Source organism: Lytechinus pictus, unplaced genomic scaffold (assembly GCF_037042905.1).
Source record: "Lytechinus pictus isolate F3 Inbred unplaced genomic scaffold, Lp3.0 scaffold_19, whole genome shotgun sequence".
Classification (NCBI taxonomy): domain Eukaryota; kingdom Metazoa; phylum Echinodermata; class Echinoidea; order Temnopleuroida; family Toxopneustidae; genus Lytechinus; species Lytechinus pictus.
In genome coordinates, this window is record NW_026974140.1 from 1747143 (window position 1) to 1774734 (window position 27592).

Genomic DNA, 27592 nt, shown 5'->3' on the forward strand with positions numbered 1-27592 from the left:
ACAAAACACACCATGAGGTAGGTCCCAATATTTGTGAACAAATTTAGCTAATAAAAGGGCACGTGCCCTTGACCCCCCCCCCCTATTCCGCCCATGAGAACACCTATTTTTTAGGAGGAAGAACTTACTCTTCTTATGTGCATTATTTTTCTTATCCTAAACTTCCTCCATTTCACAGAAATCTTCATCTCAGATGCACTCGTCCCAAACAAATAGATATAGCGGGCATAATAAAAACATGCCTGCATGCTGAGCTGAATTTGAAGTTGTTTTTTACTATCCCCTGAGATGACAGTTTGGAATGTTAACCTGGGGGTTATGAGAATCAGGTCAAGTACAACTTTGAATTTATTATTTGATGGCATGACGATTGCCGAACACGGGTGGCGCTATGTATACAGGGTGACAAGGGTTGATGATATTTCAAGCAGTGCAAAAAAGGGAGAAAATAAAGGAAATAAGAAGAAAGCGAAGAGAGATGAAGGAAGAACATTAAACCAGAAGGGATGCATTGGTCGTGTAATTCAATTAACCCTGTAATTCAGTTGAGAAGAATATTATATCCGTCTTGCAATCCCCCTCTTTTGAATTACGCCGACACTGTGCCTTTTACCCAAGAGATGCAGAAAAAAAAACTATGCACGAAACAGCAGTTTGAAGAGCACTTATTCCTATTAGCATGCTTTTCCCAGACAAGACTTGACATTATACCCACCCCCCCCCCCCTTCTCTCTCTACGAATATAAAAGAACACATCATATAGGTAATACATTTAGCTCTAATAAAAGTTGTTCATATAAAATCCAAATTTCGACCTAACGCGTCAATCTTTGGAGTTGCACGATGAACGATAATCATATTTATGAAGAGTTGGTTTTTCAAAACATAAATAATCAATGATCTTACATGTCTGTTACAGGTTATGATATAAATCCAAATAAAATCCAAGTCAGTTGGCGAAGATTCCTTTAATTAAAGTTCACAATGATGGCGATGATGAAATTGATGTTGAAGCACGGTGAATAATAAGAGTCACTGTAACGAGTTGAAATGTCTGTGAAGACAATGTTGATGATGATTAACAGATAATTTCAGCAATCCATGGGTTGAAAAGCGTTCATTAAAACAGTTTGATGATCTCGATGAGAACTGAGAATTCCTCTCTCAAAGTAACTGCAAACAGTTCCTTGATGGCGTGCAAATAATTCCACAAAAGATAAATGTTGTATTCCAGTTGGAAATAAACTGCTCTGGCATAAAGGCTTATATACAAATTATTCACTATTCTGGAAGCTTCTTCTTTTCACTGTCACTACGAGTCTATTGTGTAGCAATCTCTATTCAGAAATAACAAAATTCCTCAGCCTTTAAATAGGTGTAGGCATGCCTAACAAAGCTTTACTGAGACATTCTGGAATATTCTTAATCATTATATGCTATGAATATATTCAAAGAGAAAATAAATAAATAAATGAATGTAATTGCACTTACAATTCTTCTATTATATAAAAGTAGAAAGGTTGGATAATACACCTAAGACCATTCCAAGAAAGTATTTTTATTTCTCCCACTGAATGCAATATAAATTATTTATGCTAACCAAATTTGTTCCGACTCACCCCCCCCCCCCCTACCATCAAGATCATGTGAATACCCGTCTTCATATTTTTTTTAATAATTTTTTTCAAAGAATCGGATCAAAGCTCTTTTGCAAACAAATTCGGATTTGAGAGGTGTGGGATATCCCCAGTCACCTAATATGAGCATGTGTGTGTATTCGTGAATCATTAATGTTTCGTTTCATGCTGATTAAATTTTCAACCATCAAAAGGAAACAAAAGTGGCCAGACTCAGGTATTGTCACCGCTCAATTGTTCAATTTTTCGTCTGCAAAGGGAGCTAGATCAACAAAGTAAAAATAATATTTTTTACGGATCATACCAAAATGTGACTACCGCAGATTTGTTTAAGAGTAGGTTCTTATTCACACTCATGGTAGGGTATAGTATCTAGAAAACTTTGATTTGTAAGGAATAGAAAAAAATGACTCTCTCGGAATGGTCTAAATGTGATCTAACCCCTCTTTGCAAACAAAAAAGTGGATCTAACTTCTTTTGCATGTAAATAGAATTTTCCTTTAATCACTTTTTGATAGGAATTTCAACTTTTCATTGATGATAATAATCATTAATCTCAATCAAGTAATCATTAATAATGATAATCATTAATCTCAGACTCCATTTTCATTGCCGGTAATCCTGTTCCTCTCTCTGATTCATGCCGCAATCTTGGTGTCATTTTTTATTCCCAAATGTCAATGTCAAATCAGGTCACAAGTATTTGTAAATCTGTCCGCTATCAATTGCGCAACATTGGTTTAATTCGAAAATATTTAACTCGCGTTCTGCAACAGAGAAAACTTGTGCACTCACTTATTTCCTCTCGTCTTGATTTCGGTAAGTCTTCTGATACCGAACTCTAAAATTACCCGACTTCAAAAACTTCAGAATTCAGCAGCTCGCATTGTTTCTCTGTCAAATAAACACGATCACATCTCTCCTGTTCTTAAAGACCTCTATTGGTTGCCCATAAAGGATCGCATATTTTTCAAAATTCTACTTTTGGTTCATCATAATTATCATCAATGGATCCGCACCCGATTACAACAAGTCTCTTATATATACACTATTATACCTGCACGCACACTGCGATCATCCCAATCTAGTCTCTTGCATATCCCACTATCTAAAAAATCCTGGGGCGATCGAGCCTTTGCTCATGCCGGACCTGCCCTGTGGAATTCACTGCAGGAGCTGAAGACCTCAAACTCTGCACTAACATCCTTTAAGGGCAACCTAAAATTGCATTTGTTCACCAGCAGGTACTAGGTTTGAAGACAGTCATTTTTCCTCATTTATAATTTACCATTTCTTATACTTCTCTTTACTTTTATGTTTTGCTCTCTTCTAAGCGCCTTGAGCATTTAATCAAAATGGAAAAGACGCTATATAAATCATATGTATTATTATTATCATTATAAATCTTTCTTCTTCTTGTTTTTCTGTCTATCCATGTTTCTTTGCTTCTTTATATTTATGTCTTTCTATTTTTTTTTTATTCTTTCGTGATACGCAAATCCGCTGTATAAATTAATGATTATCGTTTTCTTCTCTTCAACAGCCATACAATATGACAGTAATTCCCTCATAATTTTACCTATATGGGGCCTGGTAAGCTTTGGTATACCTTATTATTATTCGTATTTTCGTCCCTTCTGGGCCTACATTCAGTGGCGTAATGAGCCAAAAATTTTGAGGGGGCTAGATATGGCGTATCGCATAAAATTTATATTAAAAAAAAGAATCGACATTCTTATTACAAAAATAAAATTTTATGATAGATTTTGAGATAATATTCTGAAAATAATATAAATATCTTTTTCTTTCCTTTTTTTTCTTGATCGTGATTTTTGTTTCGGGGGGGGGGGGGGGATCTGTACGTCACTGCCTACATTGTATTCTATTCAGGACCAATTAATAGCAATAAAAAAGATTGAATGTTTCTCAGAAAATAACATATAATGTAAGCGATTATTCTTATTAGTGTAGTTTGAAAACATGTTAGATATAATAATTATGTTTTATTGAAATGAAACAAATAGACAAGCACTGTCCGAAGACTGTAATATCATATTTTATAGTTCTCGCCCCCTTTTTTTCGTTTTAGTGAATTATTGAGTTGCCGACTAAAAACACCGAGAAATGGCGCGACCTCGCGAGAACCAGGACTAGGCATATCATGACAGGGGCTCTTAATTATTAAACTTCCAAATGTCTTTATGAAATAACTTAAGAGAGAATGGGAAATTATAATAAAGGTTCAACAATTTAAAGGGGATTAAAGGAATTACCTTAGAGGAGGAGGAGGGGGATAAGAGAAGAAAGAGAAATGGACGAGGAAGGAGAAAGAAGAATTAAAAGAAAAGGATATGAGAAAAGGAAAGAACAAGCCCGTGATAAAAACACTAGGAAAGGCACAATTTTAAATGGGGTTAATGCAATGCGGGTGGTTATTTTGCGAAAGTATTTTAAGAACTGGTGGCCCAGATGATCTCAATGACGTTGAAATAATGACGTCACGGAGAAATTTTTACTTCCCCACGATGATTTGTACGTTTCTTGACCCTTCAAGCCAGATCATCCCTTCCCCACCCGCCCCTCTCCTCATCCCTCCTTTTCTCCCAGCTTTTTACCTCTTTCGATTCTTCTCAGAGTCTCCGTTCTCATCCAACTCCCCCTTTCTCTCTCCAAATCTCTATTTTTTTATTTTCACTCCTTTTCTCTTGCGAATCGGCTCCACCAACCAAGGGCGGAAATCTCTCTCCAAAGGTAAGGGGACCAGGGGCTCGAAAATTTGAAAAACACACACAAAAAAGGGTATATCACCCAAAATGTAAGGTTATTTCGACCAAAAAAAATAAAACATAAAGGTTATCACCCAAAATGTAAGGTCATTTCGACCAAAATACATGTTTTTTTTATTTTGAAGGATGTATTTCTTTCCATCTGAAAAGACCAAAAATAGTAAGGCGGGGGGGGGGGGGGGGGGACATTCTGTCCCTCTTCCGCCAATGCACCAACACATCTCTTTTCTCTGTATATTAATATTCTGTTTAAACATTGCATCTGCTATGTTAATGACACTGCAACAAAATAATTTGCAAGAAATGTGGAACAGTAAGCATATATTAAAAGGAAACTGTTTAAAAAAAGAGCAATATTCAGAAATCAGGTTTATACGAGTAAACTTTCTGAAGGTGTACGTACGAAGCCTTTGGGGAAATCGATACTTTGCTGTTTGAGTTGCACAACGTCGACCAAGAAGTTGCGTTAAATCAATAAAAATTCTCTTTAAGAGAAAGGAAACAAAAGAGGGGTGAGCTGTCGACTTGTATATAGCGGCCCACCATTTAACAACAGGAAATTCAACATGGCGGTGGATGGGGACAAGACTCGTTCTCGAATCAAGTTTGGCTCTTTCAAAGCGAATGCGCGTCCAATGACGCGCGTCGCCATTAGTCACCGCTGCGTCGTATCAGTTATGAAAACCATTGTCGTGACCGTTTTAGTATTCATGATCCATGGATCGGTGGTCGAGGGCCAGTTCGAGCGAGGTCCCACCAGGCGATCTGCGTTCATGGAATTGGCTCGTTTCGAGAACTGTGGGATATCGGCGACACCAATCGCCGAAATGTATGCGACAACGCGCTTGGGATGTGCGATGCGCTGTTTAGAAAACAATGATTGCGTGAGCTATGAATTTAATGAGGTAAACACAACTTGTAATCTTCACGAAGTATCAGCTTTATTAAATCTTGAAGCCAAGTATGGATACACATACGCAGATGGTGTCAATCCTAATGTGGTAAGATTTGGTTTTTCTTTATTTTCAAATCAGTAAAAATAACAATGCTTATAATTTTTCATTGGATATCAAATTTTGATCCATTATCAATGAAGGGGTTCTTCATTGAAAAAAAAAGAGTTACTGTAGCCTATTGATAATGTTGTGATCATTAAAGTGACTACCAAGAATAAAACAAACGCTTGAAAATGACACTTTTTTAGATTATGTCCCCCGATTTCAGGCCTATGTACTACTTACAGGCAGCGTATTTGTTTCGAAATGTATCAGAGACAATAATGTTCATTATGATAATACGCTAATAGTGAAAATGACAATAATGATTAAAAATACATTATTATTTATGATTCTATTAGCTGTGTTGTCTTATTTTTTTCTTTATGACCGAGTTAAACAAAGCCCCCAGACCAAAAAACCCAAACAAAACCCAGCTAACAGTGAAATCATACTAAGACATATTATGGGTCAGAAATCGATCAGAAAACTGATTGATTGATTAATACTGCTGTGCATAAGAATGAGAGCATATCTTTATTTTAATTACTTTTTCTATTTATGTGTCTTTACATCAATTTCCATTGTTTAGACACTATAGCTGAATTCAAATATAATAACGCAAAAAAACGTATTGTTTGAATACTTTGTATCTGACACCAGTACCAGAAATAATTATTATATGGAAAAACCATGAATAAAGTGACAACACTTAAGATATTCCTCTTTCAAAAAATATGATACATCATTTTGAGAAGAAGTTGGCTACACCTCATACTTTCCCTGAGCCATTCTCCACACTGGCTACAAAATCAATAAAGGACAGACTCTATTATGAATTGCGCGCAAATCAATATCAGCAAAAAAAATCTTTTATTCTTTGGATCGATTGCATTGATAAATATTGCACCAGTTGGGAGGGGGTGACGGCTCCGACCGTGAACATTAATTTAATTTGAATACACCCCCTCCCCCGAATTTTTTATATTTTTTTTAAAATAATATTTTTGAAGAACTGCTCTTCGGCCCATCGCTAAAAAGTGTTATATTTATTCATATAGGCTTCGAAGGGGTGCAGTAAAACTTATGAACTTTATAGTTGTTAAACTGTTTAGTTTGAAATGTTAAACAACCATGATTAAAATTCATTGAAGATTGAATATCAAAAATAGTTGAAAAGTATGTTGCGTAAAATTCACTTGATTAAACAACTACTATAAAGTTCATATAATCATAGTAAACAGCTAGCGTTGTATAAAAGATTTTTAAGACAGTTTTTACTGTGATTGCCTGAAATAAAATGTTTTGAACATACATGTAGCAAAATTTATTAAACACAAGCAAGAAAAAAATGAATATTTCATCAGAATCGAATGACAAATAACTATGTTTCGCATTATTCCATAAGCAAATGGTTTAGCTGATTATCACGCCCCATTCTTTTGAAATTCTCGTTTGGATAAGATAAGATTGATTTTATTTATACACGGAGATCTATATGAAATATTATTTCACCTTTTTTTTCACACATGTATCAGTTACTGCCATCCTCAGATTCTGGGAGTAGATAGCCTATAATCTAGGCGGAGGCTGCAGTTATTGTCTTTGCTGTTATGCTGAACGCAAGAGATACGGCTGATCTGGCGAATATTATAGGCTAGGGAGTAAATAGTTGGACTACTTTTTTGGAGGTGGGCGCTAATGGGGGAAAAAGTAGTATATTAAGTGAGAATAATAAGTTGTAATTTCAATGTTTTAAAAAGCATTAGAAAAAGTGAGGTGATTCATTTCTATTATTTGTCATTAAATTTTACGAGGGATAGCCCTCTCAGTTATGAAAATAGAACAAGGGGCCCTTTATGACCTACTTTCATGATGACATGCCTCCATTTCTCACACACTAACGAGCGAAACTATTTTTTAAAAAGTTTTGGATGTCTCATAAAAAGCAAATCAAAAGAAGACGTCTCTTGCGTCTCTAGTACCCGAATTTAATTGAAATGCTGAGATACCACGTTCACTATGCACCTAAAAGCAACCTAATGGCAAGCTCGGTCGCTTCGCTCCCTCGCTTTTTGAGTTTTTTGGAAAAAAAAGGTTTAAGCATCCTGCTCCCCCCACAGCAAAAAATCTGCGTACGACCATGCATGGTGTCAATGCACTTTATAATACTTATAATACTTTATAATTTCTGGTAAGAAATACACAAGTCCCATATCCGGGGAGGGGGAAAACGGAGTAGAAAAAGAGTGTGGGAAACACAGGGGAAAAGCATTTTCGATATTTATCACGCGCCAAGCGCGGAAACTAAATTTTGTATGTAGAGAGAGAGAGAAGAACGTCTAGTTTATGTTTTCATTCATTTGACAAAAAATAAGGAAAAAAAAACAATAAAGTTACACCCTTCTTCCCCTTTTTTCTTTCGCTTTTCCCTTTTCTCTCTTTCCCATTTCTTTTTTTTTTTCTTTTTGGGGACTTTTTTTTTTGGGGGGGGGGGGGGTTGGCGACAGACCCTACCGCCCCCCCCCCCCCGGCTACACGCTTGTTCTAGCATGGAATCGCATAAAAGTGGTCTCATGACCAGCTCATCTTTTATGTCATTGAGCATAAATACGGTGCTTTAATTACACTAAATGCTTCTTCATTTTTCAATCTGAATCGAACATTATATTGATTTACACAAAAAATAAGTTGTGATTTAGAAACCGATTGCAATTTGATATGATACGGAGATTTAAGATGGTCGACTTCAAGTTGTATGTTTTCGGAAACTCCCCGTTTTTCAAACATTTCAATATTCTTTATACATTTGGAATGTATGCTGATAATGCTGGTAGTATCATTTCTATCAAAAACTATGATGATGACAAATGTAATACAAATGTTCATCTGTTCATTTTTATTTTTATTTTATTTTTTTTTTTTTTTGGGGGGGGGCGTCTCCAACACGATCTTTATTTACTTACTTCGATAAATATGTTTAACATTGCAATATTCATGTTTCTTTGTTCCAAATCACTTATTTCCCGATTCACAATGTCGAAGTTTTGCCTGATTTTTCGATCCATCAGCACAACACCGACAATTTTTTTTATTGTCATTTACCACGCGTACAAACGTTAGTTTCTTCTATCTATTTTTCTTTTCTTTGACATATATAGTCTTTGGTATAACAATCCGCATTCTTTTAAAATCTGTCGAACTCTAAAATCTTTTGAATTTTCTTATAAATCACATCTAAAGTTTGTATTCATAATTTTCTTGTATAGTATATACTAGTAATGCTATTTCAATGTATACGTATAATTTCATTGTATATACGTGTTTATATCTATATATATATATATATTGTGTGTCTTAGATGCTGGGCCAACGTTTTAATAATAATTTATAATACATGAGATTTGAATAGCGCACTTTCCATCTTGATTAGATGCTCAAGGCGCTTCAGAGCAGAACAACAACAACTATTTACATAATTATAATACATGTCTGAACAATAAGTGAATGTCTATCAAATTGTCTATCAAAAAATGTCTATTTTATAAGGCTATTTGATCCTTTGTTGTCCCCTTATTCTCATAAATATTTTTTGGTATGTTGTGACAATGTTTTATTTCTGTATCTTATGTATGATTATTGCAGTTTTCATTCTTATTGAAAATGTAAAGTTATTGAATTGAATCCCCAAACCCAATCAGAACGAATTGGAGCTAGGGAATCAGTTAATGTTTGTGTTTTTGTATTATAGGCCTCTGAAAGAAGGGTTATTCCTCTTAACGTTTCAGCGACGACCTATTATGCTATCCATATATTCTATTTATAATATTCTATTTTTTTCTGCATAACAATACATTATGGTGACACAAATATAATAAACATAGTTTGACAATATCATCGAACATAAAATCTACTGCATGCAAGACGGATTGTCATTGTAAGCAACACTAATCGGTTAATCATACCTTTTCAATACAGCTATATAAAGATCGAGCCAATCTTTTTTCATATCATTACCATGGTAACATGCACGTTAATAACCTCACACGCAATCACAGATATTGGATTACCTGAATAACTCAAACTTAAATGGAAATCCAACCTTTTAAAGGGTGGGTGACAGAGGAGAAAATTAGATAAAACAGAATTGTGAACGTTTGAAAAAAATCAGGCAAACAAAAAGAAAGAGAGAAATCTGGAAACTCCAATCGCTATATACAGTATGTAATTTTAGAATTGGCAATCTGTTAAAGGAAAATGAAACCTTTGGAACAAGATAGCTTGTGTGAAAACAGAAAAATTGAAGAAACAGATCAACGAAAGTTTGAGAAAAAATGAATGAACAATAAGAAAGTTATGAGCATTTGAAGTTTAGATCATTATTGTAATGTGGATCCTCCTGTTGGCAATGCAACAAAGAAGTGTGATATCACATGTGAACAACTTTCCCATTGCTTTTGTATATATTTCACCTAAAATCCCTCTTTTATCACATCTATCAGTAGATCATTAATTCTTTCTATAGGAGGGCTTGTAATACAGATTTTCAAAAATATATTATGAATAAAGAGTTTGTATCACCATAAGAAAGAGCAAAAAGAGATATTTGGGGGTATTTTATAGTCCATCAAAGGGACAGTTGTTCACATGTGATATCACACATATTTGTCGCATTGCCAATGTGAGGATCTCCATAGCATTAGTGATCGCAATATTCAAATGCTCATAACTTTCTCATTATTTGTCCGATCTTTCTCGAATTTTCTATGATCTTATTCTTTGATTTTTCTCTTTCCACACAAACCCATTTGTTCCAAGGGTTTCATTCCCCTTTAAGTTATTTGTGACATAATGACTTAATCGAATTGACCCCCCCCCCCCTCTCTCCAGGGTGAACAACATCCATGTGCTGGTGATCCATGTAATGAAGGAAACCTATGTATTGAGGAATGTGTACCCAATGGATTTACTTGTGAGTGCCCAGAAGGATTAATGGGCACTTATTGCGATGGTGAGTGCATCGTAGTTATTTCTTTTTTTTTTTAAAGAAAAAATCATTAAAAAAAAAATATTTGATATCACACTATCAAAAAGAAGCAATTATAATGCCGTTATTACATCCTTCTACAAGGATAGAATTTTCCTTCTCATTGGCACCCCCCCCCCATTCGATTAGCAATTTTATACCATGGACCTACAAATATCCAAGATGTAGCCTCTTTTACTAGCATTAACCTAAAACAAATTAAGTAATAATTACTCATCAACACATCAAAATCTCAAAAAAACATTAAATCAGCATGAAATTGTCTTTTTAATCGCCAATTCACCTTCTTTTTAACAGAGAATTATAGAGCAATATCAAAATATTTAAATACTGTTTATTGAAATTAACTTCTAACTTTGATCTAATATCATATAAGCTCATCAAATCACTCAAATCTTTGTTTTGATTGATTATATTCTCCAATTGCATGATTTGTCTTTGTTTTTTTTTCTTTCAATAAAGCCAGTCTTTAAAGGGCTCCACATAAATTTATTGTATATGATGAGTGGAAATAAATTAAAAATGAACAATAATAAGGGAAAATGAATGAAACTTGCAACTTGTTTAATGCAGCTCTGGCTCCTGTAAATGGCGGGTTTACACCATGGGGTGATTACTCCGAGTGTTCTGACACGTGTCACCAGACTAGATATAGAAACTGTACCAACCCAAGAGTTGTGGCTAGAGGAAAGGACTGTGAGGGTCCCAACACTGGAGTCAGAGATTGTGGCGTCCCGTGTACAGGTAATGATAATGTGTCTGTTATTTCTTGTTTTAAATCTAATTGGATATGCATATAGTACTTGGTATTGACATGCGTATTGGTATCTAATCAAGACTTCAGAGACAAAGGGTAGCTGTGTCCGTCATCTTCAAATGAAAAAATATCAACCTGTAAATCCAATTTTAATCAAGTACAGATTCAGTGTCAGAAAAAAAAAAACATAACTTGATGCTTGATTGAAAAAGTTATTTAGATGGAGGGAGAAATATGTAGACATAATAATGATAGCATTGGTGGTGATAACAAAAATGATGATGATGATGATAATAAAAACGATAATATCAATAACAATAATAATAATAATGATATAATTATAATAACAATAGCAATCGTAATAATCTTTCCAATGCTTGGCATATAGAACTCCACATCAATTATGTTCCAACATGATTTTCATCACAACAAAATAATGTTTATAGAGTTGATTTTCTATGTTTAGATTATATAGCCTAATATATCATGATTTGTATTCTAGCTGTATAAATCTTATATTTCTATACAGTTTTCCCGCATATTAACTGTATTTCAACGTCGGACTTCAAAAATGATTACAACGCAGTGGAGATCGATGATCATAACCAGATGACATTGGGAGGATGCATGGCGACATGTCAGGAATTCGGCTATAGGTTTGCTGGTAAGTAATACCAAGGAGATCAAACATTCCACAGCCTTGACAATTAATGGTTTGTGAGGGTTGGCACAATGCAAAATGACTACAATAACTACATCCTCCAGTTTCAGACAGTTATAAAGGAAACATTATGATCATAGATAAGCTGAATTCTAATTGAAATTTATGAAAAATAGACACAATTTGCATTTCACATGCGTACAATATAACTTCATCGCAATTTTGTAACACTCAATGTACACTTTAACTCCAGGTGAGGGCCTTGTTGCCTAATAAGTTACTTTTATGGTAACTTTGCCACCCAGTTACTACCATGGTAACGATGCTCAGTATAGCCATTCAAGAATCCCATGCAAGTTGGCATCAGATGGCAACGTCACCATTATAGTAAATGTTATGCATTAGGGCCCAATTGTAGGACTACAACAACGTAAGAGATGAGTGGGTTATAAATTAATACAGTTTGATAAGATTTCTTTTGACATTTTAACATGGCAAAGATAATGTCATGCAAGTATTTCTCAAATTCATTGAGATGATATATATGCCTACTTATCATAATCACCATTCTTTCAGGTATATCTGGGAGTAAATGTCATTGCGCAAGAAATATGATGACAAGTCACACAGATGATTTTAGTGCTACATGGGAATGCGATACACCCTGCCCAGGATCAGCGGCAAGCTCTAATCACACATGCGGTGGTGATGGACATGTCTCTATCTATGCAACAGGTATGAGGTTATTCAGTTCATATTACTAATGTTCTTGTATATTTTGTTGCCTTTGTTCTTGTTACAAACAAAAGCTCTTTGATAACATCTATTCTGTCATTGCCAAATGACATAATTCCTTCTTGCAATAAACATTATACACGAGGTGCTGAGCGTGACATGACAGGCGGAATTATTTTCTGCAAAATGATGAATTCAATTGAGCAAAGTAACCAATCAGATGAAACTTGTGAATTTGATTCTGAAAGATGATGAAATTGACCACTACAAATCTTTCAGCTTGGACAATGAAATGAAAAGGAATGCTCATTGTTCAAGAAAAACAGAATTGGATCGATTTTAAATGCAGTAGTCTTCAGACTACAAATGTTGATTATTTGCAATCTAATTCATTGATATTAATGATGTGTTATTCATATTATTTCGTTTTGCAGGATCCAGCTATCGTGGATGCTACCATGGAAGGCCAAAGAACGGTGTGGTGGTCATTGAGCCTGCTGGTCCTACAACGATGGCAATGACCACTACCATGAAGGTCACCACACTTGGAGAAGAAATGACCACACAACCGGCTGAAGGATCAACTGTGAACAAGGAAACCACTGTAAATGATGTGATCACAACTGCTGGAGGTAATTATTGGGTGATCAGCCATCACGATTGTGGAGGGGGGATTGGATGAATAATGCATCCCATCTTTCATTTATCACATGTTAAGTGCGTCTCATAAAAAAAGGAAACCCAAGTTTAGAGGTAAGATACCTCAGTAACCTCACTAATTAAGTATGTTTTCATCATAAAATTAACATTAATCGTAAGAATATTTATCTCTTCTTGATTCAAGGCAAAATATTTTCTTAATTGTTCACACAGTGCGGAGTAAAAACAAATTCTGAGGCGTACCAGAAATGATTTGCATAGAAACTCACATGTATAACCCAGTCCACTCTCACTTGGAGATCATTGAAAGAAAGCTAACAAAGAAAACAAAACATGACTGTGCTAATGAGTCACCCCTTTCTTACGGAAGGTTGAAGCGTCCTGAACAAAACTCAACCCATTTTTCCGTGCAACTTGATTTTGACATTAAATTTTCAAACTCTTCTTGCTCCTCTATTCGTAAACTATTCATATCATATTTGGTATCAAAATGAAGAAGAAAAGTTGAATTTTATGATACAATTGAAAGACCATAAATCGTTTGGGTATTTTGAAAATGTTAACAGGAACTCCGGTTTTCTTTTCTGTGGGATACACTGTTTAATACGATACAATTCTATTTGAAATTTGTTTTTGTATAACAGTGTTTTGAAACTTTTGTGTTTTGTGTTGCGCTATATGAATATTTATCATTATTATAATTATAACATTACCATTGAAACTTTAGAAATATTCAAAGAATGTAGATTGCCATTTATCTGAGATACATCACATTGATCTAAGCCTATATCCCGTATAGTGAACGTGGTATGACTATTTCTTGAAAATGTTAGTCATGTGAATCATAAGAACCCATTCACAATATATACACACCTGGCTAGGGTGAAGAAAGTGAAATGCAAATGAATCAAGGTAAACAAATGAACATACAGATAAACAAATAGGGAGATAGAAAGAAAGATATATGAATAGAATACATACATACATAATAGGTATGTCAATATAAAAACAGTTGAATACAAAAGAATGGGAATAGAATATAAATGAAAATATATGAAAATCAATTAATGAATACAAAATATAATGAAAGAATATAAACATAAGTACATAGAATTGAATACTGGTAATATAACCAGATAATGAATGGAAGAATTCTCATTTTTTTAATTTATTGCTTACTTTTTGAATTTTTTAGTTAAAATTGCTTTTAAGCTTCCTTCATCACTTTGTTTTTGTAACTTGTTTTATTCATCTCTTCTTCAGAGGATGGAACAACTATTGGACCAGTCAGCGGAGCAGTTGGGGCTGGGACCACTAATTTAGCCTCAGGTAATTATATACCTCACATATTTACAGCGTAGCTTCTTCCTAGTATGATGGAACTGTTTAATACTTAAAGGGGCCTCCCTGACGGATCACATTGAGCTACTAGATGTTTGTTTGATATTATTCAATCAATAATTACATAATATATGAGCAAATTCACTAATTAAAAGTGATCCTTCACGTACAGACAAGTTCTATGTAAAAACATGAGTGAAGTCATGCATGAATGAGTGAATAGATGTTAAAGGTGACAGTATCATTTTGAATATTACAAGAAGATATAACATAATACCATACTGTGCAGTTAAGAGTGATATTAACATTTCTTGCTATTTATTTTGATGTGTGCTCACTCAACCATTGTTTTAATATCTTTCTCAAGGAGCTAGTAACTATGTTCTTTACACTGAAAAAGAAACACATATTGGGTTGGAATGAAGATCTGCACTATAAAGGAGATAGAGAAATAATACACATACAGGATATCCCAAAATATTAGAATTGAATGCAATGGTCACTCTGCACCTAGATGATAATGGGTACCCAGCAGGATGAGATTACCAATGTATTATGCCAAGTATTTGAGTTTGGAATGGTCCCCAGGGAGTAGACAATGTGTACAAAAGGACTGTCCGCACAAAAATCCAATCTTTGAAGCTCTTTGATACATCATTCCAAATGTAGTAAGAACTGGGGTATTTTAGGTGTTATCATAAAAAAACAGTGTTAGTGAAAAAAGAAGCTAAAATCAAAAGGAAAAGGGTATCTAAAGAGATACAATTTATTATTCAACTATACACTTTGTAATAAAGAATTGATAATGATATTGGCTGTATTCATGTTCCAGGTATGACAGGAGCTGCAGGAGGTGGAACTGTCACAGGAACCCCACAACAACCAGGTACCACAGAACCACCAACTACAAATGCCCCAACGACTACAGCTGCACCAACCACCACTGACGGTGTAACCACACCCTATGTTACAACCGTCATTCCTTACCCTGGCATCACTGTCAATGAATGCATGGGTGAATGCGATGTGCTTGGATATATGTACGCCTCTCTTTACAACGGAACACACTGTATCTGTCATAACTCGATGGCTGCACTCGATGTTGAGTACGATGACGAGGCAAACTGCGATATTGAGTGCGAGGGGGGCAATGACTACGGTGGCGGGTTGATGTGCGGTGGCGAGGGATATGTGTCAGTTTATCAGAGCAAGCTCTTTGGTAAGTGACTATGTAAGCCATGAAATTATATGTCGAATATTATTGATCATATTGTAGATGTATAAACTCCTCCAAAAACAGTCCCCTTTTCATTAAAACTTCTCACTCTCTCTTTCTCACCTCATCATTTTATACTCAAATATTGTACTGTGTTGACATAAACCTTTTTTCTTAGTTTTGTTAAGAACCTGTTTTTACCGTTTGTAAAAGTATTATACTGTTTATATATGACCTCCAGCTTTGACAGGAAATGAATGAATAATAAACAAACTGAATAAATAAATCAGCCTACCCCCCATCCCTGGTAGGTGCATCAGTTCTTAATTCAAAGGGGAAATAAGTACGGTATATGATATTGAAAACAGAACTGAAACCCTATTGAAAGTAGATGTAGTCACTATTAATAATAAAAATATATTGTTCAAATATTTTTTTTCTCATATTCCAATAACCCCCCCCCCCCCCCAGAAACTACAACATGGACCGACTGGTACAGTGGGGACTCTCCCTCTGGGGATGGTGCTGATATAGAGACACCTGATGATTTCCGAGCAGCGAAACCATGGGTGTGTGACAACCCTGTTGATATCCAGTGTAAGACTACTAATGATCTACACTATGATGAAACAGATGACGTTCTGGCTGTACCATGCACATTACAAGGCGGGATTAATTGTACAAAGGTATTGGGACTCAGATACACAGATATACTAGAAATATCCTTAGAGGGAGACTATCCCCTCAGGAGGTCAATATTATAGATATATGGACTGCTTTGAGAGGCGTGATTGTTTGCAGAGGCTCAAGGGGTCCGCAACGCGACTATGCCCGAGGGCATGATCTGGCCGGTGCGGTACCCGCAAGCCGAAAGAAACCATGTCTCGAATATCAAAGTAGTCCATATTTTATGAACCGAATTAATAATAAGCCTACTAAACTTCTCCAAAATAGATCTAACTTAGACCTAGATCTAGACTAGGCCTACATCTGCAGGTGAGATAACATTTAGATCTACTTAATCAGACTAGATGATAGATCTACAAGTTTAAGAGTTAGGCCTAGATCTGTAGCCTTAGGCTTTAATGAGTAACGTTCGTTAGGCCGAACGTTACTAACGTTAGGACTCGAGTCGAATCATTAAGCAGTTTATGAACTGAATTTAGTCTAACTTTCCAAAATAATGTTAGTAGATCTATAATGTTAGATTTAGATCTAGACCTACAGTGCGTCCCAAAAAAAACTATACACTTTTGAAATGGCTGCCAAATAAAAAATGTAGCACTTTGGGGAAAAAGACTTACATATGTGGAAAGCCAATAAAGTCAACTTTCAAATGACACCAAAAAGTTGGAAAACTATTCATGCTTGAGCGAGCACTGCCCACTGAAACAAAGGGTATGAAAATTAGGGTGGGCTGGAATTAGCCTTCCAATTTATGTCAGTTTTTGAGAGGCAAATCCTTTCGAACTTGCAAAGTTAAGGGCGTTGTGATAAATTAATGATCAGCCGTGACCAGTCTTGGTTGCTTAAGCAAATGTTTTAAATTATTAAATTGAACTTTAATGCATGAGTGAACACAAATTACACTTTTTTGGCAGCATTTCAACTTTATCATTTGGATCTCTTTTTGGGCAGCATTTCAACTTTATAATGTGGATCTCAGCAATGTGTTCATGGGAGTCGGGAGAGTAAAGGGTGAGATAGGACTTAAGTGGGTGAAGTAGGTTGATGGAATAAGGGTCAACAGAACATTCAGCTTCCGCCCCCTCCCTCTTTCCCGCCCTACCCTCCCGTTGAGAGACTGATGGCTATTGTCATGTACACGTGAAGTCCATAGCAGAATGTTGATTTAATGATTAATTCTGAATTGGGGCATCAACTTTTTCCTATCAATCATTTAATCAACAATTTATCAGTAAATCAACTCATTCAATGTGCAATGTGATCAATCAAACATTCATTTTTATTCAGTAAATTACTTCATTAATCATCATAATCTTTAAATTTCTTGGTAATCATTCAATAAAAAAACTTATCATTAGCCACCGGTCACTTGGCAGTTAAGTTTTGAATAGGCTACAATCCAGGAAGTTAGACAGAGAGAGAGAGAGAGAGAGAGAGGGGGGGGGGGGGCTGGCTGGGGAGGGGACATATGACTTTTTAATTTGTAAAAGGACAGAAAGAAGAGGAATGCCCTTTTAACCAAGTCTTAGCATATCTCGCCATCTTGCTTGTAACAGGTATACCATCACATTACTCTGACTCTCACGAACACACTTCTGAGGTCCACAAGATGAATATGCTACACTAAAATTACAATTCCTGTTCACTCATGCATTACATCTCAATTTAGAAACTCATGAAATTAGCCTAAGTAACCATAACTTATCTCACTCATAAATAGCATAAAACCCTTAGCTTTGTAAGTTCCAAAGGACTAACCTCTCAAAAAATTGTAAGGCTAATTCCTGCCCAGCCTAGCCAAGCTTAGTCTCTCAGGAGAGAAGTGGGGGGAGGGGGTAGAGATGGAGGGAGGGGTTGCTAAATGTTCTGTTGACCTTTATCCCATCAACGTACTTCACCTACCTAGTCATATTACCCCCCTCTTCTCCTGACTGTCATGAACACATTGTTGAGATCCACATGATAAAGAAAATGCTGCACTAAAAATTGCAGTTCATGATCACTCATGCATTAAATTTCAATTTAATAACGCATTAAATTTTCACAAACAACAAACTGATCACATCTGATCTTTAATTCACCAAATAACCCTCAACTTTGCAAGTACCAAACAAAAAAACCTGAAAAAAATTGGAAGGCTAATTCCGGCCCACCCTAATTTTCATACCCTTTGTTTCAGTGGGCAGTGCTCGCTCAAGCATGAATAGTTTTCCAACTTTTTGGTGTCATTTGAAAGTTGACTTTATTGGCTTTCCATATCTATAAGTCTCTTCCCCCAAAGTGCTACATTTTTTATTTGGCAACCATTTCAAAAGTGTATAGTTTTTTTTGGGACGCACTGTATATCTAAAACTACATCACATCTTTAGAAACTTTATCTTTAAAAAGGTTAGATCTAGATCTAAATATACTCTAGGCCTAAGTTAAATAGCATCCCCTAACGTCGATTCTAACGTTAGTTAGGCCTAACTTTTAGATCTAACTTTAATAGGCCTAGATCTAGGCCCTAGTAATACTAGATTCTAGCCAAACCCCAAACTCAACTTTTGCAAGCTAATCTAAATAAGCTTGAGTATTAACTTTAACAAAACAAGGCTTGAATTGATCCATCCGTTAAACAGTTTGTGATTAGTTCCCTTTAGATTCTTTCCAATAATGTCTTTATTCTTGAACAACACTTGATAAAATCACAAACCAGTATCGTTCCATATCCGTTGTGCGCACTTGCACAATAAGTGAGTAAATGCGCAAGTTGTCTAGAATTTTTGATTTAATCGCACGGACCTTTATGGTAGCCGCAATCACCGCAGAAAGCAGCATTTTACATGCAATCAAATGGGGATCTCAGCCAAATTTAACTATGCCCGTAGTTAAGGGGCGGATCAGGGGGCAACGGGCAGAAATCTTGTAAACTATGCTGTTGCCCTTGGTTACCACCTCAGTTTGTTGTAATTGCAGACATAGTGGAATACATGACCCCACTTTTGACCAATTAGAGGATTCAACATTCTTAAAGAGAGGTTTATAATACACAATGGGTAGATTCCCAAAGAGATAATAGACCGAAATGTAGTCTTGATTAAATCCTATTGATAAAACAAATGAAAATATTTTGAATTTGAGTAGAAATTATGACAATCATGTGAATCAGAAAACAGGAGCATTTGGAGACATATGATAGTCTCTTCGCTCCTTGGCAATATATCTGTTTGATGTTGGGAGACTGTAAGATGAGAACCTTGCATTCTCTTGGTAAGAAATGATTGAGTGATTCCAGGGCCTGTAATGTAAAGCTTAGCGATTGATCATGCGACTGATTTCTGTGATTGATTGCATTGATTATTGTGCATGATCAACCTGAAAATCAGCCTCATAATCAATAACTAAGCTCTATGTTACAGTCTAAGCTCTATGTTACAGTCTATGCAATGCTGTCCATGGTTTCTGTAGAATCGTTGCTTCATTTAAAGGGAAAGACTGATTAGGCAAAGAGTCCAAATTATTATGAGGGCGATGAAATATGATGAAATAGAAAGTACTGGCGAGAATCACATGTTTTTACTACATTCATACTCGTGATACTAGCCAAAAGAAGAGTGCACTTAATCTATACATAAAGTTTGTGCTCTTTGAAAGGCTTGCCATGCTAAAGCCATGATGATAATATTCAAGTTCCTTTGTAAGCAAATAAAGATGTGAAATGGTATGCAATATGCCCATACAAGAACTGAATGTTATAAATGTGGTTTTAGGATAATACCCCCCTGATAGCTGGTAAGATTTATCAGGAGACGCCGAGGCTTCAATATGTGTTCTCCGAGTCTGACTCGCCCTCCAGAGAGCTCTATTCTAGGAGTGATGTATTCTAGGAAAACGTCTATGTGGAAACTGTATCTGGGGTAATAGTCCATGTTGGGAAGGTACATTATATGATACTGGAACTTACCAAGTAACTTTCTTTCAACATCAAAATATCTTCCTTGTCCTATTATCTTAATTCTATCAGGAGGATCAGACCATCTATTTCAATGTGACAATCAACATTACCAACTATGATGTCTACGACATCAACGTCACAACCCAGATACAGCAATATGGCTGCTCGCTTTATGGCGTTGCTGCCAACGGGAGCCTAGTCTACCTCGAGCCTTACACAGAGAGACCTACAGCTGAACCAACCACTACACCCTTCACAGGCACCACTGGTGGGCTAGCAAGTACCGCCACAATGGGTGCTGCTGGCACCTTCACTATGGCTATGAGCACCACTGCCAACACGCCGCTGTACCTCAATACCACCGTGCAGTGTGGGAATGCAACGGTAGATTTGGTAGAGACTCAGACGATGAATGATTCTATAGTGGTGCTGTCGTGGAAACTCGTACCGCAAGAAAATGCTTGTGAAGATTACAAGATCAGGCTCAAATGCCCCAAGGGTAAAGTCCTTGATTTGCTACAATTTCTTTCCTCAGAATCCTGGCTATGCATGAAGGATATAAAGCCACCATAACGGGCATGTTTTAAAATCTTTTGATTTTGATTAGAAGGGAATATTTAAACACTATTTATGGATTCAATACACTACTTGTATATAGTTAGACTTAAAGGTATAGTGTATGATTGGTTGATCTCAGACAAGGGCAATGAATCAATTTTGAAATTATTACATTCATTAAATACCTATATTATTGCTCTATTTTATCACGGAAAAGAAACTTGCATAACTTTTATATTCTCATGATATTGAGGGGTGAAACATATATTATAACAAATCTCGGTTAAACGATAAAAGTTTGAACTTTCTTATTGACGCCCTCTCGGGTTAAAAAATAAATTGATATTAGAACACCGTTCGAATCATGCATATTCATTACGACTCATGCATATTGATGAAATACGTCATGGCGCATGCGCAGTATCAAGAAATCCCCGTATCAACAAAGTGCAGTACTCTGTGTGTGTAGCTGAGTAGAAAGCAAACATCGAACGGTGCGTGCAAGCTCAATGAGCCGATGCTAGGCGGCTAGCGACATGCTTGCGCTCTGCATTAGTTTCAGATATAATCCACTATTTGCGATAGCACACACAGGATAAGAATACTATATTGAGCTATATCCATAAATGTATCGTACGCGTGAAAAAGGATTCAGACACGTTGATTATCTGACGTGAATGACGAAGCAAAGGATTGCCCAATACGGCTTACTTTCGGACTCTTATGTCATGAATCTGAAAGTACTCCAAGACTAAAAGAGATACGAGAATCCCAGAGATGGGCAAGGGCCGAGTTCCGAGTTTGATCTTTATTCATGTGGATTGTAGCTCTTTTATGCACCTTTCCCTTCATGTATAGCTTGGCGTGATACATATACGGGAACTACAGCGAGGCGCTATAGCGCAGCTCACTGTATGTATACTCTGTATACTGACTCCTTGGCCCTCCCCAAAGGAAAGGGGGAGGGAGGAGAGAGAAGAAAGAAAGAAGTGGATTGGTGAAAGAGAATCAGGAGAGCCATCATAAAGGGATATGGATACAACATACCCTAATTTGATATTTTGGTGTTTTTTTATCTTTCCTGAATGTTTCAGTCAGTTTCAGATTATTTAGATCCACTCGCAAAGTACAGAGGAGAAATTGGAAAAAAAAGTTAGACCAAAAATATTTAAAACTCTAAACAGACGGCCACCACCATTCTGTCTACAGCCAAGCATGAAGGGAAAGGGCGAAGAGAAAAACGATCACTTTCAGAGCAGGTTCTACGATATAAAACAGGGTTTGTTTAATACGGGGTTAAATATAGGCCTATAGTAAAACATAACGAAGATGCAATCATATATGCCTATAGTAAAACATAACGAATATGCAACCCCAATGCGGGGTTAAATATAGGCCTATAGTAAAACATAACGAAGATGCAACCCCAATGCGGGGTTAAATATAGGCCTGTAGTAAAACATAACGAAGATACAATCCCAATGCAACACTTGACTACTCTTCGTTTGTTTAGATTGAACTCGCGAGGTCAAAAGGTGAGCTGAGAAACCTGTTGATGCGAAGTACGTACGTGTAGTCTACATTGTGTAGACCGTGATAGCATGAATGTGACCAACGTACGCATCAAGTTGCTAATTTCTGTTATTTCTGTGCCGAGGTTTTTACCTGACTGCTAAGAAAGCACGAATGCCTGTGAGCAAGCAACCAGGGGACAAACGGCTCAAGGTCGAACAAGCAGAGTAAAGGCGTCATGAGTCAAAAAATGAGGGGGGGCAGACCCGGGGGGCAGACATGACGTCAGGGACAAGATTTCTGGGAAAACTCTTATTTTTGCATCCACACAAGAAAGCTTGCATCGAGATATGGAAAAATGAGAAGTTGAGTATTGCGCGGTGCACGTGCTTCAGAGTTGTGATTTCCAGGGCCGACCAGCATGTAGAGTCTTACAACAGAACTTTACAAGGCACGCCGTGGGGCAAAGTGCAACAACGTATGTGAAAGAAGACTAAGCAAACCTGGAGAAGCAGCAAGGTGCAACATGTACAAGGGAATTGTGCATGTACATTACGTCTGCTTTGAAATGTGTACATGGGTCGCCGAGTTTTTATGTAGTATGGGGAGGGGGTGGGGGTAGCCTATAATGATATAGTAGGGCGCTTTATACTTTATACAATCATGGACCTATTACGTCCATGCTATAATCAAACCATCAGCACGACCGGTGGATGGATGACTGAAAGAATGGATGGATAGGCATATATAAATGGATCATCCAATTGATGTATTTTCCCAAGAAATGGATGGTCAAAGAGAAATGGATACAAATGATGCAGCAATAGATAGGGGCACCCCATGGGAGATCAACTTGCTACCCCTTCATAGACAGTAAACAAGTAGAAAGAATTGATAAAAAGATGAAATTTTATAACAAATGAGAGGAAGAAAGGCCTCCGGGAAAGGCCTATACGCATACAGAGTGTGCACGAGCAGTTCAACCGTTGAAAAAATGTGAATGACTGCGACATGAGCAGGACAAAGACATTACTTGCATCCGGGACTTGCATCTTGATTGGCATAACATTTTAGACTTATTTATCAATGGAATTGTAACTCCCATTTCCCTGCTATAACTATAGGAAAAACGAATGATAACTGTTGTTTTATAGACGTGGAAATTTATGCTTCATATTAGGACCAAAGAGATTCTGGCGTACGTGTCAATATTTCAAAACTCATGCGGGAAAATAATATAATCATTTTTTATGATTGAAAAAAAAGTGCCAAGTTCACACTGTCACGATTTTTTTTTTTGGTGGCGGTGCTGAGGAAAATTTGACAAAGCAAAAGAAAAACATTAAAAAAGGTTCCAATACAAAATGTTGGTAATTTTCCTACATTTATCCAATTCGACACCTATACCAGAATTCCAGGGGGAGCTGCCTACATGGAAAATAATGCACGCCGCACCCCATTGTAAAATCTTGGGGGTGCTTTGCACCCCCGGTTCCAAGGGCCTTAATTATAATCGCGGAATAATTAATCGTATCAGATCAGTCGAGGCGATCGTATTGATCGTATAAATAGTTGGAATGGTTCAACTATGTGGTGATGTGGCTTTTTTTGCAGGATTTTTTTGCATTTATTGGAATAATATACAAAACAAATTTACAATGCTTGAGACATGATCATAATACAAGTGACAATCGTATATGTAGTGACTGGAGAAATACAATATATAAAAAAATATATATATATAATGAGTAAAATGCATAGGCAAACTATATACAGTAAGCAAATATGTGCTTGAAGCATATAGCAGCCAAAATAAAAATGAAATTTCGAAACGAGACAAAAATAAAATTTTTATTTTGGGACAAGCCCCATCTGGCGAGGTTTAATGGGTATACGCTTTTTCTGATCATGGACCCTGATGTACTTAATTTATGATGATGTAATTAATGCACATGTGCTGCCGATGAAAATATAATATTTTGCCTTTATGGGTTTTTTACAACTCCAGGGGGATCAATGAGAATACAGTAATAGTTCTGAATACGCACTGAGAGAAGTGAAGGCCGGGGGGGAGGGGCACTTCCATTGACGAGTGGATACCATGCGCGACCATGGGGTCTCGAAAAGCACCCAAACACGTATTTTCCATATTCTCAAACTGCACCCCTTAACAAGTATTGGCGTTTCAAACCGACCCTTAACAAGTATTGGAAACAAAACGATACTCTTGGCAAGTATTCCCGAAATGAACCCCTAAACAAGTACAGCGATATTTTATTGTTATGTCGGGTCCGTCGGTCGTTGGTTTTACCTTTACACATCATTATTTTGGTTTAGTACGGCCCCATGCACCTTCCACAACTCGCGCAAGTCGGACTCTAAACACGTAGTGTTGGGGCAAAAAGGACATCCTTTATAAAACATTTTAATTTTGTTTCATCATCCCCGAAAATATTACCCTAAACACGTAGCTTTCCTAGCAACATAGATACCCTTTTTTTAATATTTTTGTGTTTTTGACAAAAAGACATCCTTTTTACGTGTTTTTGGGGTCGCGCATGGTATCCACTCGTCAATGTAAGTGCCCCCCCCCCCCCCGGAGTGAAGGCAAAGCGGTCATGGAGCATGCAAGCAAACGAGTAATTATAATTCCTTGAATAGTCATACCATAATAAAGTTGGAGAGGATAATATTGAAATAAATAGAAAAATAACATTAAAAAATGCGAACATAAGGAATACACACAACCCCCAACCCAAGGCTAGGAATTGTGTAAACATCGAAAAATACAGAAAGATGTTAGGAACCTTGCTTGAACTATTGGCGTAAATAATAAACGTAAAATATATGAATTAAGGGGCCAGATATATGTGTCGGGCACAAATCATTTTTTATCGGTGATAGATTTTGACATAATATTCAGATATTAGTTCCCCTTCTCGCTTTCTTTTTGTATTGGCCGTGACAAATTTGGGAATCCATATAGCCCCAATCCTTCCCCATTATTTTGAACGCCACTGATTTCAACTGGATATCGTCAAAAAATATTGATTGATTGATTTTATTTCGCAAGTCACCATAATATATATACAGTAGCATTAAAAACAACAGGCTTACACAGGATGACCCACGAAAGCTCTAAAGCTATTTTCCAGTGGGGAAATAGGCTTTACCTTGTAAATAAATATTACCTTGGAAATAAGCTTTACCTTGTAAATAAATATTTACAAGGTAGTCAAACTGACAGCAGATGCAGCGTGTAAACACAGTATGAATTTCATTACATGATAATAATAAAATGATAATTACGTAATGTCATGGGTGGTGAAACAAGGATGGGACGTTTTGTAATTCGCTACGCAGGCTTTTGATAGTAAAGCTGATGAAATACAGGGTTGAAAGTAAAATAATGTGAAAGACTGAAATGAAACGATCTATTCAAAATATAAATTCCATGAAAGAGAAGCGATTCAAACAGAGTATGATATTGCGTTTACATTCTCTTTGATTCATATTATTTTGATTCCCTTTCAACAATCTACTTCTTTCTTTATTTCTTCTCTCTCCTCCATGCCCCCCTTCCCTTTCTTGGGGCGGCGGGGATGGGGGGGGGGGGGGTTATCGGATATGAGAAAGCCTGCAGTTTAGGTGTTATGGCACACTCGGACAAGTTCAATTTAGTGGCCTAGTAGGTCCATTGGTAAATTGCCAAGTCGTCGACTGCCAAGTGCCAACTTGCACTCACCACATGGTCTGATTTAATTTAGTCCATATCCATTCCGTCCATCAATATTTCGTCGAACAACTATTTGGTCCAGTATCCAATTCATTTTCATTCATTTTGCACAATAGCACGTTGTCCAATTAGACCAAATGGTATATGGACTGAATGGCTATTGGACCAACTGGTTACTAGACGATAGTGGATGAACATAATTATGGTAGACTTTAATGATAGTAGGCGAGTTGGCAATTTGACGATTTGGCATCAGACGAAATGGAAGTAAACTGATCCATGGACTTATATAGTATCACACCGGTATAGATAAAGAGGTACAAAAGTGGAAACGATGCCCGACGGACATGCGCATATCCAGGATTTTGCACCACGAGGGGGTCACTATTTTTGCGCCCCTGTGAACTTTTCGGAAAATTGCACCCCGACCCGACCACTCAGGCAATCAAAGTGCCTAAATGCATTTTGAATTGTCTTATTCCACAACCACGTGAAAAAGGCAATCGAAGACCATTTTTTTTAATGTGTCCATAGTGTGTCCATGTAAAAAAAGATCAAAGTTGTATCCACTTCTTGAAAAGAATAAATGCGACCAGAAAGCATAGAATTTTTAAGCGTTTTGGGGTTTCAATTTAGTTCAACTTTTCATCAGAGTGGTAGACCATACTAAAATTATGTGCGGGAGCTGTAATTTCTTAACCGGGGCTAGATCCAGCTTTCGCCAATAGGGGAGGGGGATATTTTCATCTGTTTTCCGATCAAACATTCTACGCTTTTTGCAACCGTGAACATGATATGTATATGAATTATTTAAACAATTATTATTGATACGAGCGCGAAACGTGAGCTGAATTTTTTTTATATTCTGACCTAAAATTTGAGGGGAAAAAAATCTATGAGCACTTTTGGCAATCAAGAACAGGATGAGTATCTATCAACATTTTATGCGATCACGAAGTGCGAACTGACAATTTTTGAATTCCCAATCCAACACTGGACATCATAAGCACTTTTTATAACCATGAACAGGATGGGTATATAGCTAAATAATCAATGCGAGCGCTAAGCGCGAGTTCAAATTTTTTGATATTCTGACCTCGTAAATTTGTGCGAGTGCGAAGCGCGAGCTTAAAAAGTGATTGATATTTTGACCTAAAATGTGGACATTCTAAGCACTTTTGGTAATCATGAACAGGATTGTCATCTAACTAAACATTGATGCGTCCGCAAAGAGCGAGATGAAATTTTTTTCATATTCTTACCTAAAATTTGGACATTTGAGTAAGCATTTTCGGTTATCATGAAAAGGATGATCAGTAACAAAACA

At 36.5% G+C, this 27592-nt stretch overlaps 1 protein-coding gene across 1 annotated transcript; it reads left to right on the plus strand.

Moving 5' to 3' along the window:
• The first annotated feature begins 4922 nt into the window (after positions 1-4922).
• LOC129261048 (uncharacterized) lies at positions 4923-21368 on the plus strand. Its single transcript, XM_064114402.1, has 10 exons — positions 4923-5424; positions 10309-10429; positions 11039-11209; positions 11752-11886; positions 12460-12618; positions 13053-13250; positions 14542-14607; positions 15452-15838; positions 16307-16521; positions 20529-21368. The coding sequence occupies exons 1-10, from the start codon at positions 4990-4992 to the stop codon at positions 21030-21032; spliced, it is 2391 nt and encodes a 796-aa protein (XP_063970472.1). The 5' UTR covers positions 4923-4989; the 3' UTR covers positions 21033-21368.
• The last annotated feature ends 6224 nt before the right edge of the window (positions 21369-27592 follow it).

What these genes read in the sequence shown, in the direction of transcription:
- LOC129261048 (XM_064114402.1), top strand. Translation starts at nt 4,990, where the DNA reads ATGGCGGTGGATGGGGACAAGACTCGTTCTCGAATCAAGTTTGGCTCT. An exon ending in ATTCGGCTATAGGTTTGCTG is followed by an intron (nt 11,887 to 12,459) that starts GTAAGTAATACC and finishes CCATTCTTTCAG; the next exon opens with GTATATCTGGGAGTAAATGT. An exon ending in TGTGATCACAACTGCTGGAG is followed by an intron (nt 13,251 to 14,541) that starts GTAATTATTGGG and finishes TCTCTTCTTCAG; the next exon opens with AGGATGGAACAACTATTGGA.